Here is a 20,657-nt window from a genome sequence, read left to right on the forward strand (position 1 = left end):
TGAGTCTGAAAGACAATGACTTTGATCCGGATCATGAAGCTGGAAGACATAGGCTTTTGATCCAGATCTTGAGGTGGGATGATGCAGGCTTTTAATCTGGATCAATATATACCTTTAATCATGATTTTGAGGCACATATTTAATCTGGGACATACCTTCTACTGGAGGCCTACGTAAGAACAATGTGAAAAGGAAGGATTCCTCCTTCTCTGCCTGCTTGTACTTAATTGCCAGCATATCTGGGAACCCACTTCTTCAAGATTCTGGTTTATACAGAAGAACAGCTGAAGTACTTAGCCTCCTGGGACTGAGCAACTGCTAGATTCTTAAACTTCCTACTCACCGGCCACTGTTGGGTTATTTGGACTCTAGACAATACATTTTACACACACACACACACACACACACAAATATATATACATATACATATATATATATGCATATATATATATATTCCATAAGTTCTAGACTCTAGAGAACCTTGACTAACATACACTCTATATCCTACAGTGGAGATACTTACTCTCCCAATCTTTATTGCTTCTGTGTTCACAACAACTTGAAAATGGACAACCTGTAGATATCAATCAACTGATAAATAATGAAAATGTGACACATTTACAGCAGAATATTATTTAGCTATTAAGAAAAATGAAGTTATGAAATTCCCAGGTAAGTGGATGAAACTAGAAATGGTCATTCTGAGTGAGGTGACATAGATCCAGAAAGACCAGTGCTGCATGTTCTCTCATATGTGGATATTAGCTTGAGTCTTTAGACATGTGTGTAAATTGGAGTACCCATAGAAGGCAGTAAATAAGGAGACATGTGCTTTCCTGGGAATGGGGATGACATGAAGGTGGCTTAACCATAAAGTGGAAATAGAAAATGAAGTGTTAAACAAGGTAGGAGAGGGCAGAACAGGGAAGGGCAGAGGAGGGAGAAGTATCCATGTGGAAATCTACTGTAGGAAGAAAACCTTCCATTTCCTATGATGTATGCAAATGGAAGAAGAGTTTAAATGGACTTAGCTTATAATGGGGAGAAAATACCTGTCTCATGCATTGTAACACCACAGTACAAATTGTGGATTACTTCTTTTTTATTGAATATTTTCTTTACTTACATTTCAAATATTATCCCCTTTCTCGAATTCCCCTCTGGAATCCCTATCCCTCTCCCCCCTCCCCCGCTCTCTATGATAGTGTTTCCCTACCCACCCACACACTCCCTCCCATCTCCTTGCCCTGGCATTCCCCTACACTGGGTCATTGAGCCTTAACAGGGCCAAGGGCCTCTCCTCTCATTGATGCTTGATAAGGCCATCCTCTGCTTCATATGTGGCTGGAGTCATGGGTCTCTCCATGTGTACTCTTTGGTTGGTAGTTTAGTCTCTGGGAGCTCTGGCGGAGGTGGGGGGAAGCTCTGGTTGGTTGATATTGTTGTTCTTCCTATAGGGTTGAAAACCCCTTCAGCTCCTTCAGTCTCTTTCTAACTCCTCCACTGGGGGCCCAATTATTGGTTAGTTAGGTCGCATGGGCAGCCCTCACCAAACATTACCCACTATTTCCATTCTCTTGGTTACTGTAGAACTTAATGATAAAGACCTCATTACTGCAGAGACCATATACTTGAACATAGAGAATTAAAGCTGACTGATCTGGAAGCTTAATCCCTACTGGCTAACTTTCAGCATTTTGAAGCTTTGTATGCATGTTACCAGGGAAGAAAAATCAATAGTCTTCCCAGCTGTGAACCCCATGAGCTATGATACTGGCTGGCCAGGCAAGATGTGCCACTAGCTCAATAATGGCATGACTGTTATGGGAATAACCAAACATGTTCTAATTGGATTTAAGACCTTCCCCACAAGAGGAAACTTATGCCTACTACCGATGACTGGATCAAAACCCCTTGGTTGGAGAGTTCATAAGCACTAAACAGGACCCAATACTATTATTCTGATAAATGAATATATTATTAAAATTTCTCCTAGGTTCTTGTCTTTATATCCATAGATGAGTGCATCAACCTTCATCAGGGAAGCTTCTTTATCCAGCAAATGGTGGTTAAATGAAACAGACCCACAACTGTTTGATGGACACATAATAATTTACTATAGAGTGCCCATTTCTATATTGGAAATCTGTATCAAACCTCCTACCCACAAACCTCAAAGGTAATCAGCAGAGATTGTGGGTAAAGATCATAAGGGCTGGAAGTGGTAGATCACTGCAGTGAAGACACAACGGGACTGTTGAACAGGTGAGCGCACAGTGTGTGTGACTTCCTGCACAAGGTCAAGCCAGCAAAAATCCCTTTGTGGCTGGGAAAGGGTCTCATGAAGACCCACTCCACCAATTGGCAATTTACGGCTTCTGAGAAGAGTCGCTTTTCTTGAGGAATTTGTCTATCTCCTAAGAGGCTACCTGTGCTCTAATGTATGGTCCTGTCTCCATGCATACAATGGCTGTATGCAGTGAGTGGACTCTGTTTTGTTGTTATTGTTTGGGAAGGAATTGAGGGAGAATGGGGATGAATTGGACATGGAGGAGTGAGGAGGTTGATCAAAATGTATTCAAGGCATGTATGAAATCCTCAAAAAGACACCCTATATTAACCTCTAGTCTATACATATATGTTCACATGTACATACACAAATACATATATTTAGGTTCATGTGATCAAGATCATGCACAAATATGCCACATATGTGAAAGATATCAATCAACCGATACAATGAAATTGGACTCTCTACGTCATATACAAAACAACTGCAAATGGAGCACCAGAAATTATAAAACTATTAGAGAGAAGGAAAGCTATTCTGTTGTATAATAATCTAGGCAAAATTTTCTTTAACATGACTTCAAGAACACAATTATGAACAGAAAAATAAATGGAGAGAGGGGTAGGAAGGATTCAAGGAGCCAGAGAGGCCAAGGACACCACAAGAAAGCCTACAGAATCAACTACCCTGGGCCCATAGGGGCCCACAGAGACTGAAATGCCAAGCAGAGATGGACCTAATCCCCCTGTATACATACATAACAGTTGTGCATCTTGGGCTTCATATGGAACTCCTAACGGGCTGTCTCTGACTACATTACATGCCTTTGAATCTCCCCTAACTGGGCTGCCTTCTCCAGCCACAATAGAAGATGCTTCTAGTCCTACTGCAACTTGATATGTCAAGGCTGGTTGATATCCATGGGAGGCCTTCCTTTCCTGGGGAGAAAGGGAGGATTAGAAGATAGGGGAGAGGCAGGTTAGAGGGAGGGACTGGGAAGAAAAGAGGGAGGGGAACTGAGATTGGGATATAAAGTAAATCAATTATTTAAAGAAAATTAAAGAAAAACATGGAATTGAATCAAACTGAATGAATACAAAGGCAAGATAAAAGTGAGGTGATATTCCATAACGGGAGAAAAATGTTTGCAAACCATGTATCTGATAAGGGGCCAAAAAGAACTCAATTGAATTTCAAGAAAAAAAAAACAGTTAAGAGACAGATGACTTAGCTAGATATTTCTTTGAGGTGAGCCTACAAAATGGTTAAGACACATCAAAAAATATCACTAAGTATCAGAGAGATGAAAATCAAAGCTATGAGACAGCCCCTTCTACCTGCTTGAGTGACTGTTGTCGAGAGTTTAAAGACAATGCACACTGGAAAAGGTATGGAGAAAAGGTGTGGTTGGTGGGCTAATACAGCTATTGCAGAAAACAAAAAGGAGGCTCTCAGGTAACTGAAAATGGAATTGTGGCCCAACCATTCTTCTCTAGGGCAAATGCAATGGCTAATCTTGGTTGTCACCTCGACACACCCTGGAAGAGGGAACCTCAAATGAAGACTTGCCTCCATTGCATGGGCCTATGGGTGTGTCTGAGGGACAGTTTCTTAATTGTTAGTTGATGCACAAGAGCCCAGCTTACTGTTGCTAGTGCCATCCCAGGGCATGTGGGCCTGGGCTATATAAGAAGCGAGCGGAATATGAACCCAGAGGCAAGGCAGCAAACAACATTCTTCTGTTATTATGGTTCTTACGACTTAAAAACATAGGACTAAAATATTAAGAAAAATATTGAATACCTTATGATTTGAGGAGATTCTGTTTTTTTCTACAAATGTCATTTTTAAAAACATTTCCCAAGCTTGAAGATTCTCATTTGTTGGGAATTTAAAAGTGCTGGTGGAGCCCAGGGGGACACGTGCACAGCACAGGATGCATTTCCAGGATTGCCAGGTCCTTGACCCATATACCGAGATGTTCAAGCCCGCTCTCCTTCTTGTGTCAAGAGGGAACAGAGTCCCAGTGACTAACATAAACTGGCCTTGTGCTTATGAATATCCTGCCTGTACCTTCTGAGTGCTGAGATTACGGGCTTCAACCATATGTCTGATATCTTTTCTTGACTCTTAGGATATCATCAGTGAATGCCCACAAGTCTAACGTCTTGAGTATACAAGCCATTCAGGTTCAGACATGGCCTTTTGGAAAAAGAGCAGGAGAACCTTGATGTTTTCCAAGAATCTGTTTTGTTTTTTTTTCCACGAGAAAAGGCAGAGTCAGATGGGGCAGAGCCATGAGAACAGCCAAGAGGCAGAGCAATGGGTTAGGCAGAAGCACTGCTTTCGATGTTGGAAAGATAACAGTGGGATTCCACTTCCCATCTCCGCGGCTTTGGGTGGACTGGCACACTTTCGTCAACTTGGTTTCCTCACTGGTAAAGAAGGGAAGTGTCCACATGTCAGTATTATGGTGGATACTAAATGCAGCACAGCACATCTGGAGTGCTTGGCAGAGAGTCCTTGGTCTTTGCTGGCAGTGATAGCCTTGAATATGGTGTATGAGTACGGCCATAGGAGTTGTTTGATGTGGAGTATTGTTCACCCACCCAGGTGGCCGTCAAGTTTTGCTTTACAATTTCTAGCAAAACAATAAAAAGAGGAAAATACAGTCGGGTTAATATAGTGAAGGATAGACTTACGATCATTAAATAAAAAGAAGCCAGTTGCCAATGATTCTGGGAGAAATTTGGCCCTTAGGGTAAAATAGGAAGGCACTGGGCAAGGAAGCCCGTAGCATGGCTCCCAGATGGCGTCCTGCTGGGACTATAGCAGAGTCTCCAATAGCCTGGTTATAGAATGTTACCTTGAGTTATTCAGCTACTTAGGATAAACACGCATAGCATTGGGGCCAAACGGGGATGTGCTGTTTCTGCCCCAGAACAGCTAAGGAAAACATTTATTGATGAAGTGCTACTTAGACTCACACAAGTTATTCATCAGGAAATCGTGTGCAAATGTGATACTTTTGGCCAGACACTAAATTGCTCGGAATTCTTATAGCTCCCACAGGTAAACCTCTTAACATAGCCAATAAAAGGGAAAGTAGGTCTACAAATGATTTCTAGGGTTTTTTTTTTTTGACACAGGTAACTGTTTTATACAGAGACACAAAAGGATATTAAAAAGTCTCTGAAATGCAAAATTGGATGTCTCTAGGTAATCTCAAAATAAACACACCTGACATTTTAATTTATAAAATTATGGCTCCAATGTAGGCTTACACTAGCAGAGAAATGGTAATGCTGCCCTGACTCTCTGTCTACTGTTCTCCAAGGATAAAGTGTCTATGATGATGAAAAAAATCGATGAGCTCATTAATATTGAAACAAGTCAATGAACTGTAACTTATTATTTATCCAGCACCATGAGCTCAGATTCTGGCACATAAGAAAAGGGAGTTGATATCCAATTATTTGGCTTTAACCTACATTCATTAAAACTGGCAAAACTTTACATGCACACACACACACACACACACACACACACACACACACACACACACCTACCTTTTCTTTTGAGATTTTAGAACACATTTTCTTTTAAATTAAGGAATATGTTGCATTTTTTCTCTCATCAGCTTTCCAACTTCTTTTGCCTCCCTAGCTGATGAGTCCATGCACAATTCTCCCACCCAATGCTAATCAAGTCAACCCTGCTTGACTGAGTTCACGTGTGTACAGCGTGGCATAGCCATGGACTGTACTCTAATCTAAATGACGTCCACAACTCACTTTCAGTCCTGCTTCCTGATAAGCACATTCTGTCTTCTTCTTCCATGATGGCTCACCTTGTCCAACTTATTAACTTCGCCTTCAGTAGAGAGGTCCTACTTAATTCATGTCTTTATCCGAAGGGCATGTTGCTAAGGATCACAAGTTTGATCCTTGAACTTCTGCCTAAATGATGGTGCAACGGAGGTTGAGGCTACTAGTGTACTGCTGCTCTGTCCTTCATCACAGCCCATTCACAGGAGCTCATCTTGTCCCTCAGTCAGAGCCCCTCAGGGGATAACTCTCCTCGCTCTGCCCGCTCCCTCTTGTAGCCCCTTTCTCCTTAGAGATACATTTTAATCTTTGCATCTGCTCTCCTGGGACAGATACCTCTTCCTCCACTGGCCAGTAGTACTTTAAAATCTTTCAAGAAAAAGATTTTTTTTGCAATACTTAGAGGCTACAGGTTCCTAACGTCTGAGTTCTATGTTTCTTCTGAGTCCCTAGCATAACAGTGATGCTATTTGATTCCCTTCTAAACATGGTATATGGCAAAAACTCCTGAAATATGAGAAGCATTCATTTGGAAAAGAGGGTTTATCATTCACAAGAATGGTTATTAAGTTGATACAGATAGATAATCTCAGATACGGGCCAGGTGGAGAATAGGAAGGTAGAAATACAGAGGTTTGCCTTGGAAACACATTAATGTACGTGGCCTTAAACGAAGAATGAGTGAGTTTAGCCAAGGATAAAATTCTGTAGGAATTCATTTCTATGTGGATTATGCACAGAATTTGGCTCTAAATAGAGGAGAAAACCAAGGCAATGAGATTACCTCCAGGGCGTAATGGGTGACAGTGAAGAGGGTAATGTTACAGGCTTGGCTGATTCTCTGGTAGTTTGTAGGGGTTTCTGGGCACTGGGATGACGCTTGGCTCACCTATTGGTGTTTACTGGGGCTGTTGCCTAGGGAGAGCATGTGTGCACCACTCTGACCTCAGCTCTAAGCTCAGTGAGGTGATGTGAAGATGCAGTGTTGGAGACACTGAAGTGCTGTGCTCAGAAGTCTGACCCTTGCATGCTTTTTGGATAATAGAGGAGCACAAGGTGGGTTCTCCATTTCTCCAGATGTCCCCCTTCCCTGCAGAATTCTACTAGGAGAGTGGACAGCTGAAAACAAAAGCTTTAGTTTACAAAGATGTATCCAGTAGCAAGCAGAAGAAAAATGGAGCAGAGTGAAAGATCAGGCTGGTGACAGGGGATTGCATTGGAGGAGAGAGACTCATCAGTGTCATACACAAGAGGGCCACTCTCCATCGACAGATTCATGAAGCACCCATTTCATTTCACATGATGCCATGGCAGTTACTCTTCTGTTCCATTCGCTAGCCACAAGTTTAGAATTTAAGAGTGTGAAAAAGCTATCTGGAAGGTTAATGGGGAGGAGGCCTGACTTTAGAGTGATGTTCTTATCCGAAAGGCCACTAGGCTGTCATTTCAAGGGAGACATACAGGGCTCTCTGAAGAGGGGTTCTTGGCAAGACATGCATTTCCAGTTGAAATCTCTGTTTGCAGTGCTTTACTGGGACCCTGTTCCTACACACACACACACACACACACACACACACACACACACAGAGCTCTCAACTGGTTAACAAGTTCTGAGTGGTAATGGGGAGTTAAATGCTTTTCTTTTTTTCATCATAGGAATTTGATGTACTTTGCAATCAATTACATACACTTAATTAAATTCCATTCCCATTACTTGTGTCTTAGGTTTGGAGTGGCAGAAGGTTTGATCCCTGTTTCATTGGTGGAAAAGCTGAGAAATCCTTTTGCTGCAGGCCACACAGAAGGTGGCTGTGGCTGGGATCCCATCCAGCTTCTATCTTTATTGCCTGTTGCCTGGCGATTCTGTCTCACTGTCAAGAAACCTAGGACCCAGGAGGCTTGTAGACATTGCTTCACCATCTTCTCTCTCATTTGCATAGCTTCATCTGAGTGAGAGGCCAAGAAGGAGCCTCTTATAATGGGACTTGGTATTCATTTTTGGAATGTAGACTTGGTGTGTTCTTTGACGAGGTTTTTAAGGGAGTGAGAACAGTGGTGGTACAGTTAAAAAGGGCCATTTGAAAATGGAAAGCCGTGGTCACTATTCATGTACCCAGTAAACTATAGCTGTTAGAAGAGCGTCGCTGTCCAGAGCAATATTTTTAAGATTATGCATGACACATTTTAAAAAATCAGCACCCGGAGACAACATGAGTAGAAAGTCTTCTGTGTCTTTAAATTGGAAAGATGTTTTAGTGATTGCGTTCTGAGTTTGAGTCCCTAGCTGGTTAGAGTGCCACAGTGCTGGAAGCTTACTGCTAGAGGATAAGCAGAGTCCCTGGCAATCATTCCTACCAAAAGACTGAGCTTGCATTCAGTGAGAGCCTGATTAAAAAATATAATGGAGTGTAATGAAGACATTACCATGTCAGTCTCTGACAGGCACACATGTCCTCTTCCCCTGATGTTACCTGTTAGCAATTATGCTTAAATCCCATTACCTATGAAAATCTTACATGGCAGTCTCCATTTATGTTTTCATAAATGTAAGTTTTGGGGTTCCATGACATGAGCATTATCTGTAAGCTCATGTTGGCCAGAAAAAGAATCTATCCCATTGCAATTTTTAATGTAATTAATTGATTACTGTGTGTGTGCACACATGTGTCTAAACACGCATGCATGCAGGAAGCACAAGGTAAATATAGAGGTCAAAGGACCACTGGCGGGAGTCAATTCTATCTTCCCACTCTGTGAGGCCTGGAGTTGAGAATGATGTCATCAGGACTTTTTTTTTTTGTTTTGTTTTGTTCACTAAGGATGTGATGAAGGCAGGAGTGAGGCCTCCCCAGTGGTGAATCTGCACTCCACATAGGAACAGTAACATTTTCAATTTTCAGGGGTTCATCCCTCTTTGCCCTTTTGTCTGTCATAAGTGGGGGGAGGGTAGCAGAATAATGAGGTGATCTTGGTTATACAGAGCTACTGACTCAGAACCACTGAAACCACCGGGAGTACTTGTCATATCACCACATCAGCCTAACTACTAAAAGTGGCAATGTGAAAAATTTTCAGCTGGGCACAGGGCCATATGCTGACAATGTCAGAGACTCGCTCTGTCCCAGGGATTGGAGGCCAGTGAGGGCAATGTGGCAAGACCCCATCTCAAAAACCATGATCAAAATCTCTCTCTCTCTCTCTCTCTCTCTCACTCTCTCTCTCTCTCTCTCTCTCACACACACACACACACACACACACACACACACACACACACACACAAAACATCCTACAAGTATTAGAACACGCTGCTTAGGATGCTCAAGGCCCTGGAATCTCCAGCATCCTCTCTCCCTAACAGGAAATGGAAACCTCAGGTAAAGTCCTTGGGCTTTGATTCATTTACTAATTCATTCATTCGTTCTGCATCCACTTATGAACAGGTAGTTATTTATAAGTCATTTGTATTGCAAAATTTTGATATCTAAGACAGTTATATGTAATGACGTGGACTTTTAATGGATTTTTGATGAAATCCACTCCCTGATGTATCTGTTATACCACACTTGTTCCCGAAAGTGTTCTCTGACCAAAATCTGTTCAGTTAGAGAAAAAAAATTTTGGCTGGTTCCCAGTTTGTATAATGTGAAGGACTGCTTTGCTTTTGTTTTTTAAAAATCTGACTTCATGTTACAGACACTTTTATAGAATATGCACTTTACATCTGTGTGTAGACAGGTCTGCCATAATCATTAGTAGATAATGTGTGTTTGCAGGAAAATAGGAGTGTCGAGTCCCTTCCTGGTCCACTAGTCTTTGAGATTTGTGCTAGCAAGGCTATGGCTCCTTTCCCAGCCTTGGGTGGGTGTGGCTGTCTGCCGTGGCCTGCCAATGTTTCTGCAGTGCTCAAAACCACAGCAGCATATGTTGGTTATATATATATATTAGAATTATAGAAATGGTAAACTAGTGTATGTTCACTATGAAAATTCAAGCTGTGTCAATGAAGACTTCTTTACAGATATTTCATAATAATTACTATTCTTTGCTTTTTGAGGCCAGATCTTACTCATTAGACCAGGGTGACCTGAAACTCAATATTAGCTTGGGCTGCTGTGAACTAAGAACAATACTGCTGCTGACGTTACAGGTGCAAACCATCATGCTTAGCTTCCATTTTTCTTTTTATATTTAATATTGTGTTTGGGTTGGGCCCCTTTGATTGCTATATAAATTTTAATTATAGGCAGACACTAATTTGTTTAGCACTTTTCATAGTGGTAATGTCTTATTTTTACTCTGGTTGGTTATACTTCAACTGGATGCATTCTTTAGATACATGCACTATTTCTGTGGGATGGATTCTTTAAAAGGTGGTATGGGAACGAATAGAGAATACAAATTCCTGATAGCTTTAATGGGGAGTTGTCTGATGTGTCTAAGTGCTCACTTAAATAAGGTGTCAATACATTTTAGTCAAGTATTCGGGTGCACAGTTATAATCCCAGCACTCAGACTGCTGAGGCAAGAGACGGAGTTCAAGGTCAGCCTGAGTTACACAGCAAGCTCAAGGGGCCAACCTGGACTATAAGGTAGACGCTGTAGGGGCTAAAGTCAACTGTCAAATTAAGGAGATTTAGAATCACTGGCAGGGACAGGCGAATGAGCATGCCCGTAGGGGATAATATTGATTAGATGAACTGAAGGGGGATGATTCCCTGTTGGTGGCTCCATTCTCTAGACTGGGACTCTGGACTGATAAAGGCAAGAGTGAGCCGAGAACACACGTTGCTTTCTCCGTCTTCTGATTGCAAGTGTGCTGTGATCAGCTGCTTCAAGCTGCCACCTCATAGTCTATACAGTTTGACTGGAGCATAAACCTCTTATCCCTTAAATTGATTTTATTAGGGTAGCTTATGGAAGCTACAGAAAAACAAACTGAGATACCCTTTCTTCAAAAGAAGCTCAGTAGGAATTCTACAATACTACTTCGTTCAAAAAAAAAAAAATCAAGAGGCTTGGGCTAGGGAGATCAGTCAGTGGATAAAGTACTTGTCCCATGAGTATGAAGATCCAAGATTGGATCCCTGGCACCTACCCCAGACACCCACATAGATCATCAGATTGTGTATGTGAAATATATGCAAACGTTTGCATATCAAGTTATCCCCCCAAAGTTTTAGTTTTGTGAGTGTACATGTACACGATGTGTTCATACTGGTGTGTGCTTGCATGCACATATGAAGGTACACATGTGTACAGGGCCAGAAGTCAATAGTTGTTTGTGTTCCCACGTTCATTTTTATTTTTTTTTTTATTTTTTTTTTTTTGTGACAGGTTCTCTCTGGGACCCAGAGCTCACTGATTTCAGTAGATTAGCTAGTCAGTAAGCTCCAGGGTTCTCATTGGCTTCTCCCTGGTCCTAGTGTAGAGGTCACAGGCTTCACACACGGTTTTTCTATGGGTTCTGGGCTTCCAGGTTCACGTCCCTGTGCTTGTGCAAAAGGTCCTTCACTGAGTGAGCCACTTCCCCAGAGCCAATAAAGTTATTTTCAGAAGGGAAGAAGTGGCCCCCTAAAGTTTGAGAAGGCTTAATTATTTTTCTCTTAATAGGAACTAATGATGGAATTAGGTTTAGTTTACAGAAAGTCTATTAGCTCCTTGCAGTCAGCCTATATCAGTATTCTACAGTGTAACTAACGTATTCTACTCTTGATGCAGAATTAAATCATCCAGGGGTGTTAAAATAAAAACCAACAAAGAGCAGCCCTGAGGCCCAGGGGCTGATCACATGAATTTGCCTCAATTGGTCTGGGATGGGGTCCGGATACTGACAGTCTTTAAAAATATTCCCAGAACAATGAGATCCTTCACCAGGCAGGGAAATCTATTGCTACAAGTTGTCATGAATTTTCTGGGTTTTTTATTTCAGCCAGTTGTCTTTGGGCTTGCACGTTGCTGGCCAGTGAGAACGCTGCCAATTGCTGTCATTTGTCATACATCATTTTATCATACCTTCACCCTTTGTTCTGTGTGCTGCTTTATTCTCGGTGATACAGTTAACCCTTCGGCTACTCCACTGATTGCTGGCATTTTCTGTCAGTGTATCACAAGCTGCCTTACTACTTGTTTCACTAATAAGCATCTAGTCTCTTCTCTGTGGCCCATGAGTTTTGTGCAGCAGAAGTTAAGAAGGCTTTTCAAGGTTGGTCAAAGAGGGCAGAAATATTTTTACTGCCTGTAGACATTTGTGTGTGCATTCAAGTTTTATCTTGCTTTAGTTTATTCTGTCACTAACCTCTCTTTTTCCCAGTTTTATCATCTTTGAGAATTCCATACAATATCTTTTGATCATATTCACTCTTCTGCCAACCCCCTACAGAACAATCTCCTTCTGTTTACCCATGCAGCTTCATGTCCCTTTCCATGGTCAACCCCACAGATCCAGCTCTTCCTGCTTACTCTCCAACTTTATGTCCCTTTCCACTTTGTAGACCCATCAAGTACAGTTTGTACTGTTCATACGTTCTTGATGTGTGGCCTTTCATTTGGAGCATTGACATCTTACCATGGGCTATACCCTTAAAGAAAATGGAATCCTTCCCCCAGCATTTTTCAGTCGCCTCTTAGCTAGGAGAGGCACTTGGTGCCACTGTTCGCTCTCCAGGCTGGTGTTTAATGTGACATGAGCTTGCATAGGTCTTGTGTGTATTGTCACAACTGCTGTGAGTCTGTCTGTGCAACTGCCCTTCCATGTACAGAAGATGCTGGTCCCTTGTAGCCATCCCACTGCCTCTGCACAGAATATCATCATGAAGGCATAGAGAGCACTGTCAGCAACACATGACAATTTCTCAGACCTGGAGAAACATGCCCAGCCAAGTATGAGAAACAGTTGTTCAACTTTTAAAAGTAAGCCCAGATCTAACGTATTTGGATTCCACTGACACGCACAGAGGGCAAGCATCTAACTCTTTTTCCTGCTTTATTTGTCCACATAGACTATTGGCTCATCCACTCCACCTCCCTGTGGCCTTGTGCCAATACTGTAGACACCGTCGGATGGAATTTTGTCTGCTTTACCTGGCTGTTGCTAGGTTACTTCCACACTACACAGTTTTTAGCATTTGCTTGTCTTAAATATTTAAACGCTAACTTTTGTATATTTCCATTTCTGATATTTTTGTTGTTGCTTTGCCACAGCATCACTCTCTATAGGTCAGATTGGTCTCAAACCCGTGATCCTCCTGTCTCAGCCTCCAGAGTTCAAGGATTACTGGGATTTGCCACCAGGACTGGCTTCAGATCATCTTTATAATGACTTAGGAGTCATGTTTAAAGGGAAAAAATTGTTTAAGATTTTGGTTGATTTACATGAATATGTGACTTACTGTTGAGTGAATTAAAATTTTAATAACATTGAATCACCTCATTTAAGCCTGATGTGACCCTCTAATTTATTTTTATTTTGTATCTTACTATATTTCCCAGCTTTCCTCTCCATATACAAGAAAACATTTCTCGTGAGATTTATTCAGAGATATTTTGTTGTTATTAATATCAGTGTGGGGATTATTTTCACATTGCCCATTTTGGTTTATTATATTGGGGACAGGAGTGTAGAATCACTCATTTTCAGTGTTATCCTTGCGTATAGCTACTTTACTGGACTCTTCTATTAAATATTGTAATTCTTGAGCTCATTCTCCTATAACTTTTTAGGAAGGCAGTTACATTTGTACAGTTTTTTCCATGTTGTAGTCAGTAATGTGTCAAACTGTCAGTAACGTGAAAATTGTCAGTTTCCATAAATGTCCCATGGCTATTTTAAAGCAATGCATGTAGAATGTAGAATCCTCGAGTCGCTGTCTACCCATTGCGAGTAAAATTTTAGTAAGCTTCTGCAAGGAGAGCTGGAATCTAATTTTCATTAAACACACACACATGCACACGAGCACACAAACACACACTTTTCTTTCCCTTTTTAAGAAAACAAACACTCTTTTCTCTTTTTCCTTGGGGTTCTGTCCAGTCTTAGGTTTACGAGTGCTGACTCATCAGCATAAAATAGATTTGCAAATAAACAGAAGGCCGAGCAAGGGATTTTACTGCTTTGACTCACTTGGTCATTTGCCAGTCCCTTGAATACCTTTTGCTATTTCTGATCCCGGGCGACGTCTCCAAGCTCTGCCGGGCACCGGGCCCTCTGTCATCATTAACGAGCAGACACTGAAAGGGCTTCACTTGTTTTATTTCTGAGTGGGACGTTCGAAGGGAAAATGCTGAAACTATCTAGGGCCAGATGCATGCGCCGTGATGGCTGCATGGCTGCTTTAGCAGGATTCCTCCGCCCCTTAATTGCAGGTGGTGGGGACGGGGACAGGAGAGCTCTCTGCATTGGATCATGTCTGTTTTCCTCACTGTCTCACTGGGTTGAGGGCTCCCTGACAATAGGTGCCACTGAGGACGCTGCCTGTGTGTCGCCCTCTGCAGTTTGATTGTACAGTATCCTTTCCTGAACAAAGAAAAACTCAGCGTACTCATTTCTAAGACCCCTGCTGGGTCAACTCAGCCTCCCACTCTCGTCTCCCTCTTTTCTCTGGAACCTTATAGTAAGCCAGATGTTTCTGCACGTCCACACTTCACTCTTCCAGCTGGGAACTACCACAGCTGGGGCGATCTTTTAGAAACGTCATTGGCTCCTGCTGGCCAATCCTGAAATGGAGATTATAAAATCCATCCAGGTCTGGTAGCACACGCTATTTAGCCATATAACCACCACAGCACATCCGGCTGTTAAGGAAGTAGATGCACGAGGACCAGGAGTTGAAGGCTATCCTTGGCCAGTGAGTTGAAGTCTAGCCTGGGGTACAGGGGGAGACCATGTCTCAAATTATTAAAGATTAAGACGTTCAGCTTCACCCCCCCCCCCGACAGGAGCTGTTCTAGGCCACTTGGGTTCCTGATTTATCATGTCCCACACTGTCGCTCAGAGCTACTCCATACTGGCTGTAAGAGCTCTTCACCAGCCCATGTTCTACATCACACAGGGCTTTTGCTTTACCATGCCCAATCCTCTGCTACCAGACAAAGCTCCTACTTTCCACCCAGACTTCAGTTTAGACATTCTTCCTCTATGGAAGGAGGGCCTAGGCTCATCTGTGCTACCCACACCTCTGCCTTGTGATAGGTTTTAGACAGAATTTCATTCATTCTAACTATACAGAGACTCGCTGAGATTTGTAGACATTGGATTTGTTTAATTTTAATGTGTGATTTTTTTTTTACTTGCAAACTTTTATAATAAGTTTTTTTCATTCATGTGGGCATTAGAAATTAAAGTTCCTTCTCTTGCCCTAACTCCCTACATCCCAGAAAGACCAGGATCATGTCTGGTTTTATTTCCTGGCATTTAGTGCTTATGATTAGACTGGGCAAACAGGGAGCAGGCCAATCAAAGACAACAAAACGATTTGAGGCAGCTTGAAATATTATTTATCTCAACATACCAAAAGTTTATTTCTTCCTCATACACAGTAAGAGGGAGCATTAAACTGTACCACAGATAGTATATTTCCTTATTTCAAAGATTTTATTGTTTAGAAAAATATCTTCATTCCATTCTGCCATTCAAAAAGAAGTGTTGAGCTGGACGATGACTTAGTGGAAGTAAAGTTCTTCTTGCTATGCATGCATGAGGCCAGGAGATAGGATTCATAGCATTTATGTCAATGCCAGGCAAATTTGGAGACCTGTCCAAACTCCCAGTATCTGGAAGGTGGAGTCAGGTGATCCCAGAGCAAACTGGTAACCCAGAGTATGTGAACTGGCATGACCAGGTATGAGATCTTGATTCAATAAGATGAAGGGAGACTGAGGAAGACACACAAAGACCTCCACGTGCATGCACACACATTCGCATTTGTACGTGAACGTCCATACCCATGCACGGAAGAGATGTTGCTTTTACTGTAGACCAATCACAACTTGCTCACTGTAAGGGAATGAAAGAAATTCTTTCTTATTTCTTTATTACATGGCAGTTCCCATGACCAGGGTGTAACATCTATCAGTCCCACTGAAACATGGACTGAAATTGTAGCTATAGTGTATGTTTAGTATGAGAGGGGCCCTGTCAATACTCACCATAACAAACAAAAAAAACAGAATAGTATTTATAATAAAATTATATCTAAAAAAAAAAAAAAAAAAGGCAAAGAGAGGCCAAGAAGGTGCACAAGAGAATGGTACTTACTTTAGCTCTGCATGTTGCAAGCTGATGGTGACAGTGGACAGACACCTTCTGGTTGAAGAAGGAAATCTGAACTGCAGGAAACAGAGGCTGGAGAGCAGCCTGAGCAGGAACTGGGCCGGAGACAAACCAGCAAAAGAATTGCATTCATTTCAGAAATGGAAAAGTTTATGGGATACATTTCTGAAAACCCTTCAGAAGCTAGTAAAATATGTTTTACTATGTTTTCTCCAGCTTTTAAAACTCCACAGATGCAAGAGTGTGTGATAAAATGTGAAAATACATCTCGGCAATTAACTGTGTGCAGCAGGTTTAATTGTGAGGAGAGGGAGATGTGTGACTGCTGCTGGGCCAGACGTTCAGGGGTCGGGACAACGCAGAGTGGGCACTCGAGGTCCTTTACGAAGATGGTATTTAGAAGAATGGTGACAGCCAACATCTGTGGCTCCGTAAGTTGGCTATTTTGGCTCCCATCTTCTGGTATTCATTCCGAAAGATTTATAATCCTTCTGGGAGTGTGGTCAGTGACAAGAGTCGAAGGAAATCCTGAAATGTGGAAAAACTAACTTTGCTTAATATAAAACTGTTCTAAAAAAAAATCCCCCAAGTCTATGAATATGTTTCCAGATTTTCAGGGGAAAAAAAAGCTGATTTACAGAATTTTTTTCTATAAGGCTCTAACTTCACACCAATAAATCTTAATCTATTCTTTGATTCTGACAGTGGTCTGGAGACAGATAATTCAGAGAAAATATAAGATCGCACCTCGTGGGTACTTCCTATGATAAATGGCTTTTAAAACTATGTATGCCGCCAATTGTAGTGTGAGTGTTAACGAAAACTCAAAAGTAGAGACGAAGCTAGGAGGAGACAGTAAAGGGAATTGGACAAAACACAGAAAGACTGCACAGAATGTGAACCCAAAAATTCCACTGAAGAAAAGAAAAACAACAGTTCTTCAGAAAAAAATCTGGATTATGTGCAACCAAAATATCCCAACAGTGTAGTCTGGGTCTTTGAAGACATCTTGGCTGTGAAAGAGGCTGCAGATCTTGTCTCGTGTCAACGTCACTCCTGCGGTCACACCATCCGAACTGCCCCCAAGACCTCACTCCACCCGCAGCTCTCCGTTTGACTTTCCAAACCCCAATAGGAGATGCTGGCCTGAAGCCTCAGCACCCTCCTGGGACCTCCTGATGCCGCCCCACTTCTGTGTGTCATTTTGCTTCCTTAACCTGACGATGGACTGGGTGACGTGCATACTCCTCTTGGTGGTTCCTGCTTTTATTCTGCCTTTGTTCTCTAGATGGAAAGTAGAAATCAGTAATACCTGACAGTATTGTGCCCTCAAGTACTGGAGTTACTAACCCAATATAAGGAGAAGAGGGTTTATTATACTGTATTTTAAAGCCAGCTGTGGGTAAATGGTGGCCACATTTTTCTTGACAGCCAGAAGAAAGAGACAGGAAGCCATAAAACATAATTTACATGTAGGTAGTGAACTGCTCTCTATACAAGGACAGTCTGGTTTACCCCAAGGGAAGAAAAATGGCCAGTCAGCAATGATACCACCTGTCAGTCTTTAAGAAGCATAGGGCGTTTTCTTAGAACAAATAAGAAAGCAGGCATGCAAATCTTTCCCTCTTTTTCTTTTGATGTACACCATTAAATAATTCCCTCTTGGTATCTTGTCTTAAAAGTAAGAAGTTGTAGTAACTTCACAGCAAGGAATTGTGCATTACATGCTTGTGATATGAAGAGGAAGCTTACTGTTTGCTGTTTTGATTCTGTGTGGCTTTTATGTACTGTCCATTACATAAAAGTGTATGTTTGTTTGCCTATTTTTATATTCATATGGTAAAATATGGACAAGTAGACAATATAAGTGCTTCATACACATTTATACTCTATGTTTTCTACATCTGTCAGCCTGCTTCATGACACGTTGACACACTATTGGGACTTACTAAAGAAAAGACATATATCCCTCACCATTTTGGAGGCTAAGACATCATCCAGGTATTGGCACCTGGTAATGGCCTTCTTTCTGTGTCCTTTGGTCAAAAGGCACCTGTGGAGAGAGAGGCCATATCCAAGATGACTAGCCCACTCTGCAGTGCCATTAACCCCTTCATGGAGGCAAGGTTCTTACCTCATTCATAACTCAGCTGTTCTGTTTTTGATTGTGAAGAAGGGCAGTTTGCTGCTTCCCTGCACCTGGGACGAGTTTCAGTGACTTTCTCTATTGTGTCGTTAAGGTACTCGCGGCCATGAAGCTTCTCCTTCCTTCTTGCAGCACAGCACCAAGCTTATAGAATTAAAGTCTTTTCACCACAGCCCTTTCTGCACCTACTTTGGGTCCTACTGTTCTGCTGTTGTCCATGAAGTTTCCCTTTCCTCTCTATAAGACTTTTTCATATATATATATATATATATGAAGGAAAAGTGGAAAAGTGTTTTTTTCTCTACTGTCCCCTGAAAGTCAACATAGAAGACTTCAGAGTGTGAGGGTTTCTACCCTACAGAGGACTGCCTCTTCTGTAACTGTGAGTGGCTCCAGTGGAGGGTCTCCAAGATAGCCTCAAGCTTCTGATGCCCATGACAGGGTCAGCTGTGACCCCTGTTCTCTCTGGTTACAAATAGGATTCTCACAACACCCCCATCACGTTTGTTGAACCTTCTAGAACAGCTCACGGGCCTCAGGAACACATGCTCCCTGTTCGTTCAAGTTTGTTTTATATTGCTGTAGTAAATACTGTGATCAAAAGCATCACAGGGAGGAAAGGATTTACAGCTTACAGTCTACCGTGATAGGAACTCAAGGCAGGAACTCAAGGCAGGAACTCAAGGCAGGAACTCAAGGCAGGAACTCAAGGCAGGAACTCAAGGCATGGGGGCAGAAACTAAAGCAGAAGCCATGGAGGACTGCTGCTTACTGGCTTCTTTATGGTTTGCTTACTCTGCTTCCTTTTACAACCCAGGGCCATTTGCCAGAAGCGGCACCACAGGTGGTGAGTGGGCTGGGCCCTTTCACATCAACCTTCAGTCATTAACAAGAAACACACCACAGGCACACTTATAGGCCACCCTAATGGAGGCATTTTTACAGTTGAGTTTTCTGCTTCCCAGGTGACCCTACCTTGTACAAACTTCCTAAAAATTAATCAGCACACAGGTTTATTACAAAGAGTGCTACAAAGCCCATGAAGAGCTATATTGGGCAGAGTTTCTCAGCTCTTTCTTGGCGTCTTACTCCTTCCCCAGGAATACCATGTTCTTTGTTTTTTTGTTTTGATTTTTTTTTTTTGAGACTTCATATGGAGACGATGGATTTTTGGCCATTAGTGACCAACTTAACCTCCAGGCCTGTTTCCCTTCCCAAGGCTTACTGGTAAAGCCGCAATTTCCAACCCTGATGGTTACCTTTATCCTCTTGAGGACAGCCAGAATCCTGACCCCAAACAGAGGAGACCAGCCAATCCATTATTGTGTCAAAGTCACTTATCACTTTGAAGATCACAAAGATTTTAGAATTGTATGTCAGCAAACTCAGCAAAGACCAAATGCACAACCTTAGTAAGAACGTTTTTCAGATGCAGATTGCACTGCCCAGTGCAACTGATGAAGGACTGGGGGACCATTTACCACCTGGATATACAACTTCCGTCCTTCGGTTGTTCTCTTAAGCTGTGCCCCTGGACTCTATTTAATGCCTTAATATCACCCATTGTTGTAGCCGTTTAAAGGAAGCCCACTGTAAATGTTGGCGCTTAATTGGAATAACATTTTATGATGCTTGCTATGGCTTTTCCATGCTTTTGCTCACCATAATTCATTTAACAAATTATAACCCACTCAGAGAACTTTAAAATTTTTATGTGCCATGTGTGGGGAGACTCGTTTCCTAGCTCGCAGAGTTGTCTGTGTGGGAACGTGGCTTTATTTAACCTTTATATGGCATCGTGTCTTCTTCCTAGGGGGGAAACCAGACAGCAACTGTAATTGCCTTGTGTTCCATGAGGGATTTCAACCTCGCTCAAGAGACCTGTCAGCTGGCGATTAGAGATGTTGGAGGTCTTGAAGTCTTAATAAATCTGCTTGATACGGATGAAGTCAAATGCAAGGTAAGAACTTTGTCACAATGGCAAGAAGTCTCTGGGAGCTCTGGGTGTCAACGACATCTGTCTGCCTCATTGTCATTCGCTGTCCTGGCTGATGATCCAGGAGCTGGTCTTCATTTTCTCCCTCATTTCCCTGCTTTCTGTTCCTCCTAGCTGCATGTACTTTGGAA

The 20,657-nt window shown here is 42.1% G+C and overlaps 1 protein-coding gene across 2 annotated transcripts in view; it reads left to right on the plus strand.

The window, feature by feature from the left end:
- Window positions 1-20,657, plus strand: part of Armc4 (armadillo repeat containing 4) — a 166,874-nt gene that overhangs the window by 28,603 nt on the left and 117,614 nt on the right. For both annotated transcript variants that reach the window (XM_032884509.1, XM_032884508.1), the window contains one exon: window positions 20,344-20,490. In XM_032884509.1, coding sequence (XP_032740400.1) covers window positions 20,344-20,490 — 147 coding nt within the window. The remainder of the gene's footprint in view (window positions 1-20,343; window positions 20,491-20,657) is intronic.

This window comes from Rattus rattus, chromosome 14 (genome assembly GCF_011064425.1).
Source record: "Rattus rattus isolate New Zealand chromosome 14, Rrattus_CSIRO_v1, whole genome shotgun sequence".
NCBI lineage: Eukaryota > Metazoa > Chordata > Mammalia > Rodentia > Muridae > Rattus > Rattus rattus.